Source organism: Haliotis rubra, unplaced genomic scaffold (assembly GCF_003918875.1).
Source record: "Haliotis rubra isolate DU_JTF1 unplaced genomic scaffold, ASM391887v1 Scf67, whole genome shotgun sequence".
NCBI classification, from domain to species: Eukaryota; Metazoa; Mollusca; class Gastropoda; order Lepetellida; family Haliotidae; genus Haliotis; species Haliotis rubra.
In genome coordinates this window covers 768,489-777,073 of record NW_025767379.1, presented here as the reverse complement: position 1 = coordinate 777,073, position 8,585 = coordinate 768,489, and the positions used below count along the sequence as shown (strand labels likewise).

The following is an 8,585-nucleotide window of genomic DNA, read 5'->3' as shown; positions in this document are numbered from 1 at the left end:
AAGGTTAAGTCACTCACTCCCCTGAGAAGTCACTCACGTCACAATGATCTTGTCAGTTTGTGTGTCACAGATGTCAGCCCCAGACCCAGACACCCACTCACTGTATTCGTGGATTGATTTCAACAGTACTCAGGCACCGGAAACACCAGCTGTGGTGTAGAATGATTTTATGCAAGCTTGTTTCAACGTCCGGTGGAAAACAGCCCAAAATATTAATTTTTGTTCGTTGAAGGGATTTTGATTGAGTAGGAAATATGGAACCATACCGCCAAGGTGAAATATTTACGTCTTCGTCATTGACGGCGTGTTGTTGATAAAAAGAAAACAAAGTCCGATCGTCATGGCAATCAAACCTTTTGCGTCTCATCGTGGAGTGAGGACATTGTAATGTACCTTGTAACCGAAATGGTGCAGAAAGAATCTTTTACAAATCACATCTAGACTTGTCAACAAGTTGTCAAATGTTTGGACGTTGCTTAATCCATGTTTGCGAAGGCACACAATCACCAAGGTCTTCGGCCACTGTTACCAGCCAATATACATCACTTTAGAATGAAACCGTTTTCCGTGCGTGTAGGATGCATTGTACGGCGAAAGACTGTGTTTTTTTAATAAAATAACACACGCAATAATTGACCACTCGTTTCTGGACAAAATATGTTAGCTGTGACAGTTGTGATCACAATCTTCGAGTTGCAACAAAGAACATAAACTATAAAGTGTTAAACCTGATAGTCGAGGTGTGAATAAGATTACAAACACTGAACTTTGATCCGCACTAGAACATGATTGTTTTGGAGTCACTCGAAAGTATACTTAAACTGATAGGGAATTAAATTGTTAGAACCAATTTGTTTGTCTATTCTGGTCGCCTTCAGCCTTACATGACTTGTCACAGGAGGCGCCAAAACACAAACAAACTGATCTGATTAATTTAAGCCATGACTTTCTCCGTTGACAATCTACTCATACAAAAAGTTTAGGAGAGTTGAGATTGATAAGAGAAACATGTCTATTGATACATCTTTTTTCCGCCCATGTTGATTCCCTAATGTATACGCAAACATGATACGTGATATATGCATACACAAACATGATCTGTGGAGCCGTGCAGGTAGCAGCTGATGTGTTGATTTTGGTGATAGATCCTTGATTTATAACGGCTCTGAATGCAGGTACACACGACACAAGCACACGTGTTGTACAAATGGCGGCATGCAGCGTGGCGCACTGGATTGATTGCTATTCTAACCTTTGAAATTTCCTAATTGAACTGGAAGTATTTACATTTTTACAGTGTATGGATTTGAGATGTGAGGTGGGTGTTGGGTTACGAACCTTGTGTGACATACAATAAGTGTGTGTTGCTGTAACACGCCTGGGAGAGACGCTAGAGTGGTATTGATCCCATTGCAGAGTTGTCAAGAAGAAAAACATCCCCCCCCAGCAGCTGTGCGTGTAGTTGGTTAATTAAATGTATTTTTGTAATAGGATTATGTTGAGGAGGAGGGAGGGAGTTATAGTGGTGACAGCGATGACATATTATATGTTGATATTATAAAGTAGTGTGCTCCGGAACGAGTGAGTGAGTGAGTGAGTGAGTGAGAGTGAGCGATTCAGTGAGCGTTTGAGTGTGAGTGAGTGTGAGTGAGTGAGTGAGTGAATGGGTGGGTGGGTGGGTGGGTGAGTGAGTGTTTGAGTGGGTGAGTGTGTGAGTGAATTTGAGTGAGCGATTCAGTGAGCGTTTGAGTGGATGAGAGAGTGAATGGGTGGGTGGGTGGTTGAGTGAGTGAGCGTTTGAGTGGGTGAGTGAGTGAGAGTGTGAGTGAATGGGTGGGTGGGTGGTGCTTGTGCTGGGTGAGTGTGTGTGTGTGAATGGGTGGGTGGGTGGTTGAGTGAGTGAGTGAGTGTTTGAGTGGGTGAGTGAGTGAGCGTTTGAGTGAGCGTTTGAGTAGGTGAGTGAGTGAGTGAGTGTTTGAGTGGGTGAGTGAGTGAGTGTGAAGTACACCGCTCCATTCAGCTTGACTCAGTGATAGCTAGCCTGAGACATGTATCAGGTTGGTGAAACTCTGTCAGCAGCGGTATCATGCTGGTCAACAGAGAACCAGGGAATCCGGGATCAAACCCACTATCATTCATTCCTGACTCGTCTAAGGTACGTTACTCTTCGCAGACTATTGTGGCACCTGGGACGACAAGGTCGTGAACTCCACACGTCTGGGGGAACGTCGATGTTGACGACATTTAGCTATACATTCAGCAGTTTTCAGACCTGGTATTATATCTGTATACTATATTATCGACTGTCTCAACTCAAAAACAAACACAAATCGTATTTAAATGTATTTTATCTCGACTTTTCAACCTTAATAGAAGGGAGATCACTCTACCTTGCCCAGGTATTAATGTCCTCTGATCTATCAAGCCCCATCCTTCAAGAGTTCGATCTCTTGTTTTCTTAGAACCCTCTTGTTCCTGATGAGATAGACTTCATCTTGACGTTCTCCGGCTCCATCACCGACGTCTCTGCGGCGCCTGCTCATAGGGTCCTCACCGTCGGAGGTATCTACACTCTGTACGTCTGTACCAATGGGTAATAAATCTTTCGACCATGTTTCTGTCTCAAGCGGAATCTCACAGGAGAGAACGTTCTCGTCCTCTTGTTTCGTTACATACAGAGTAAGACACTGCTTGTCAATCACCAATGGCTCTGCGTCTCTGTGAGAACAAGAAAATAAATCAGTGTTATGATTATTGCAATAGCAAGTCAATAATGAGCTTTACTCGTTTTACACAACTGGGGATTCGAACCCGGGTGTAGAGAACAAATACAGGATCTATGTCGCCTGCCGGAAGATATCCAGGCGCATTGCCTGCTCACGGTACATTCATAATACCCACTCCAAAAAAATACAGTGGGTACAGTACCCACATGAGCTAAATCTTATCTGGAGCTCTGCAATCGAGCTTGCCAGTGTCAACAAAGATATCGGTCGCATTCGCGAAGGTTTGTTCACAGTGCCACTCAGATTTTTGGGGAAATCATACAGACAAATTGACAGATCTGAAACTTTAAAAAAATATTTGAAAGTACATATACCCGGTCATAGGACACTATCGTATTTTCCGATACTTTTTCAACTCCCTGGGGATCATACAGCCATGCTGCCTGTTAGGCGCAATGAACTAAACACTCACATTACCAGCACATCCTCACGGGTACCCATGTTACAGCTGGGTGAACTGAGACAATGTGGATCTAAGTATATTGTCTAAGGATACTACGCTCACATGTGCTCACCTCGGGACCCGAACCTAGGTGCCTCCACTGGGGATCGAACCCGGGACTTCAGCGTGATAGGCAGACGACTTACCACTGCACTATTGCGCTCCACACAACCATAGCTTTAGGTACAGAATGCACAGTAAGAATATACAGACGAACGGTAATGACAGTGTTTCTATATATGACCTGAACTGTGAAACTACAAGTACCTAAACTTGGCCTGAAGGACTCCGTGTTGACATGACAGCGTCACGCCATTGTCCATATGGTGTTCCTCCCCGTTGAACAGAACCAGATCCAGGATGAGCTCCAGCATATCTGGAACACAACATCACAGCTGTCACACACCGTCATACATTGCATCTCTTACACACCAGTACAGTGTGGGTTCCACCTAGCACTGTGTTCCCAGTAACCTATGCGTATCGAATGAGACGCCTCGATGAATCAACTGGTTATGTGTTAGGAGATGTGTTCCTCCGTGCCCGTAACAGTCCCAATCGCTCCCAGCCAGTTCACCGAGGGTCCAAAAGAGTGCTATCCAAAACATAGTTCCACGCAGGTACAATGGCCTCGACGCCACTCATGTATGTTGCAACCACTTATAAACTTCCGTGAGCCATTACCTGACACTAAAACAAACCCGTATAAAACTATATAACCATTGGGTATCTGGAATCCACCCGTATATGTATGACATCATCACAGTACACTATACTCACTTTCTTTGTGTATTTCAAGGTCCTGCACCACGCACTCCGCTGACACGCCACTCCACCAACACGACAGCAGCAACAACACGGCGACTCTCATTGTCACCAACCACCTGTCAATCAGTTGGTTAATAACAGCATTTATACAGCGCAATATACTCGGTTTTCATTTTCAGACCTTCGGAGAGTATACACCCAAAGCTGTCTGTGAGACGTTCCTCAGTCACCAATCATCCTCCCGGGGTACCCATCAGCTGCTTTATGAGCATGTGTATTTCGAACATGTGCTTCAGTCTCGGGCAAGACCGACAAGTGGTCAATCTGCCGAGCATGTCAACATGACCCCATGCCATCATAACGCTGTCTCAGTTCCTTATGCCCACCTCACCATCACCATGGTTACTGTGGTGTTATTGCATGGTAACCTTGTGGTGGTCATGTGTTAACGATGGCTGTTATTATTTCTAGTAATTATACTTCAAAGATAACGATATATCTGCAGTGGGGTTGGGACTCGGCTGAAGTGGCCTATCGTCAGCTCAGAGCCCCCCCATCGTCTTCGTACAGCTCCAATAGAGTGTGGGGCGGTGGGGTAGCCCAGTGGTTAAAGCTTTGGCTCGTCGCGCCGATCACCCGGGTTCGAATCCCCACAGGGGTACAATGTGTGAAGCCCTTTTCTGGTGTCCCCCCGCCTTGATGTTGCTGGAATATTGCTAAAAGCGGCGTTAAACTAAACTCAGTCAGTCAGTCCAATAGAGTGTGGGTCTTCTCCCAGCATGCGAGCTGCCTGGTAGGACTAACCAAAAACGTTAAAAAAGTTCCATGTCACAGCAGCCTTGTACAGTATCCACACTGACTGAAGAGCACTGGGCTGTCAGTGGAGAATCAGGTCAGAGAACACTCCTGATCTGCACTACAGAGGTTAGGAGGCACTAAACCAAGGGCTCCAGGACCATTGGGAGTCGGACGACTCAGTGGGCGAGCTGGTTAAGGCGCAAGGCTAATGAACCAGCGAGGTTGAGGTGTCGGGATCGAGCCCACCTGTGACCGGGTGTAAAAACCTTGGAGTCAACTTTGTGTGCAGACTCTTTCAGTGTTGTCACAACCCCTAGAGTACAGTACACAACCCTGTGCACTTAAAAGAACCCATGAATCCGTTGGTATATGACCAGATGGTGGCCACATATATACTTGCAAACACCTAGTTGCGGGTACAGCAACGTGCAGTAAACTTGGACAAAGTACTGTGACTATGTGTCCCAGTCCATCCAGCTGTGAATGGGTACCGCGTTAGGATGAGAAAGCCACAATAACTCGGTGCGCCTAGTGGCTGCATAGAGTTGTATACTCCCCAGGGAGTTGAGATTGATAATACGATGTGCCGTAGAGATTGACATCCAATGATCGAGGGGAAAATACCAGCGCCTTGAGCATGCACTAGTTGCCTGGATATGTGCGCTATATAAATATCCTATATCAATAATAATAATATATTTTGAGACATTTCAAATGTGAAGTCCATTTGACATGCTATTCCTGAACATAGTAACATTGCAGGAATTTCATTTTTAAAATAACTTCATTGCTTTTGTAAAAAATAACATCGATACCAGATTGTTAGGAATTCTTTCACAACAGAATTATTTTTCTGTCTGGGAGTCCTGCATGGCCAAACATTGGGATCAACTCTACCAACACATGACGAAGGCGATAATACAGGGAGCAACACGGTATGTCACCGTGTCGTTAAATACAAGCTGTTTGTGCCAGGACGGAGCATCCACAAGGAATGGAACAAGGAGTGGAACAACCCGAAGCGTGGTATTGGAATATATATACTTACACGTACATTTTCATAAAAGTAGGACATAATATTTAGAAAAGTTTACAAATATACCCACTTAAGACCTAGATAAGTTTTAACAAATGAAAAGAGCCACGGTACGTGTACTTACGCGTAATGTACCAAGTGGTGCGACTCGACGGTGGAACTGATGAAGGAAGCATACAATACGTGTGTTAAACAGCATCAATTTCCAGCAAAAAGTGTCAAAACCAGCTGCGCAATAATCAGTGATTGTCGGTTTACATTAGTGTCGTGGCTTTTGATAACTGTCAGATTGGAGAGGCCAATAGCTCGGGTATTGATGAAATAGCATTGCTGTATATTCTGCCTTTCACCTCGAGCTGGCACATTGTAGAAGACGTAGGTAATATACGTCATTTATAGAAGCTACCCTTTCTGTACCCATGTACGAACTAATTGTGTTTTGGTTTTAGGGGTGAGGTTTTGTGAGTGTATTTTGGATCTATTTACCCTTATTGCTAGGCATGGTACTGACATATATGTATGTACCATTAATTTCGTGTTATAATGGTAGTATAGTATTGATTAACACGTATCGAATTATTTTTGAATTATTGTAGTTACAAGAACCGTTGCCACTATAGGTGTCTGATTCCAGCAGCTCAGGCCTTTAGTGTCTACGTGTTAACTAAAATGCTCTATACGCGGGTGTCGGGGTAGCCCATTTGTTAAGCGTTCGCTCGTCACACCGAAAACCCGGGTTCGATTCCCCACATTGTGCGAAAATCATTTCCGGTGTACCCCTCCGTGATATTGCTGGAATATTGCAAAAAGCGGCGTTAAACCATACTCACTCACTCACTATTAAGTAGAGGTACTGGTGTTTTGTACATGAAGATCTGTAAGATAATACATGATCGGAGGACATTACGGTTTGTGAATGTGACGAGTGGAACTATACAGACGAATATAAATAAAGCCATCAGGAATTGAGAAAATCAATTGCCTGGGACAATTTCGTTATCTCATTTCGCTTACATGGATGATTTTTATTAGACACATACTCGGACTTTCTATTATCACGTGAAAACATCGGGAAGGCAGAATCACTGTTTACATGTGCAAATTGTGTCCACAAGTTCATAGGTCTCGTAAAATCGATTTATTAAAGTGGAATGTCACGTCTATATCGTAGTTATGGTCTAACATTAACCTTTGCAGTAAGTTCTTGAACATTCTGAAACTGGTTTGACTCCTATCGCCGTTGCATTTTGCACGAATAAAAACTTACTTCATTCTCGATAATCTCCAGGGTATACGTTACGATAAATCTCCACTAGTACCCTGGATGCATCTATGGCTCGGCCCGATAATTTTATTACCTCCCTTTACTGCCTCCGCATTCTCACAGTAGCCAATCAGATAAGGCGTTACATCCGAGCTTGTCAATGTCAACAAAGATAGCGGTCGCAGCCGCGAAGGTTTGTTTGCAGTGCGACTTAGATTTTGGTGGAAATCATACAGACAAATTGACAGGTCTGAAACCTTAAAAAATATATGCAAGAACCCTTTGTACCTCTTTCAGAGTACCTCTGCAAGAATTATGTTGTAAAGTTTCATCGGTTAGATAAAAGAAGAGAAAGTGAGTTGTGATTGGTACGCTCAACTTCCCAGCGTAGACACCTGATTGGATAAAAAGCCATCCAAGAGAGGTAATAAAACCATGGGGTCGTAGATGCATCCATGGTATAGTGGAGATTTATCGTAACGTATACCTTGGAGATTATCGAGGATAGACGTACTTTATCCTGCGAAAAACTACAAAGTCATCAGCATATTTACCGTCCTGAAAATATAACAGGAAGTGATGGATTGTGAAACTCCTTATTCACACGGTAGCAAAATTGTATAGCTTGCTTTAAGGCTGAAACTTGTTTTATTTTACGTCATTGTTACCTTGTATCCAAATTATTTTAAGTTTCAATTGTTGGAAAGGGCTTCACGCATTGTATCCATGTGGGGAATCGAACCAGGGAGATCGGCCTGACGAGCCAACGCTTTAACCATTAGGCTACCCTACTGCTCCTATTACATTACTAATCCTACTGAAATTCCTTAGTAATATTAAAACTATTACGATTTGTTACTTGTGGTAAGTAAGTATCATATGCTAGTATTGCGTGTCATAGTAAATAATAGCAATACCGCCATAATAGAGAGTCGCTTCAATTTCCCGTTCAAACGAGGCAATCGGGATTGCTGCGATCGTGATGAACGAGGAGCCACTGTGTGCCACATACGGCAGAAATGAAGATTAAACACCAGTCAGCTGACTGACTGACTGAGTTTAGTTTTACGCCGCTTTTAGCAATATTCCAGCAATAACACGGCGGGGGACACCAGAAATGGGCTTCACACATTGTGCCCATGTGGGGAATCGAACCCGGGTCATCGGCGTGACGAGCCAACGCTTTAACCACTAGGTTACCCCAGCGCCCCTCAGTCAGCTGAAAGTACATCATATAATGCCAAATGTCAGTTGGCGTTCATACTCCCGATACGACAACATTAACCACTGCGATTTATTCACCTGTATGGTGACGTCACGTCATTGTTGATATAGATTTAAGGAATTCTTTGACCATGCTGAGTAAAACTTAAACACGTATAAAACCTGAGTCAAATATGAGTCAAACCATTCAGCAAAATTACAGAGAAATGATACATCAGATTTGTGTAAGTCGGAGAAATAAATCGATTTTTTTATCATTCTACTTCA

The 8,585-nt window shown here is 43.5% G+C and overlaps 1 protein-coding gene across 1 annotated transcript; it reads right to left on the bottom strand.

The window, feature by feature from the left end:
* Positions 1-2,330: 2,330 nt before the first annotated feature.
* LOC124257720 lies at positions 2,331-6,020 on the bottom strand. Its single transcript, XM_046691850.1, has 4 exons — positions 5,955-6,020; positions 4,009-4,112; positions 3,496-3,604; positions 2,331-2,718 (listed from the first exon to the last, which is right to left on the bottom strand). The coding sequence occupies exons 2-4, from the start codon at positions 4,097-4,099 to the stop codon at positions 2,421-2,423; spliced, it is 498 nt and encodes a 165-aa protein (XP_046547806.1). The 5' UTR covers positions 4,100-4,112; positions 5,955-6,020; the 3' UTR covers positions 2,331-2,420.
* Between the last annotated feature and the right edge of the window lie 2,565 nt (positions 6,021-8,585).

Bases quoted from the DNA above. Each gene is read 5' to 3' on its own strand.
- LOC124257720 (XM_046691850.1), bottom strand. From the start codon at position 4,099: ATGAGAGTCGCCGTGTTGTTGCTGCTGTCGTGTTGGTGGAGTGGCGTG. The intron at 3,605-4,008 runs GTGAGTATAGTG...GTTGTGTTCCAG, and splicing joins CCTTGAAATACACAAAGAAA to ATATGCTGGAGCTCATCCTG. The intron at 2,719-3,495 runs GTACTTGTAGTT...TTGTTCTCACAG, and splicing joins GTCCTTCAGGCCAAGTTTAG to AGACGCAGAGCCATTGGTGA.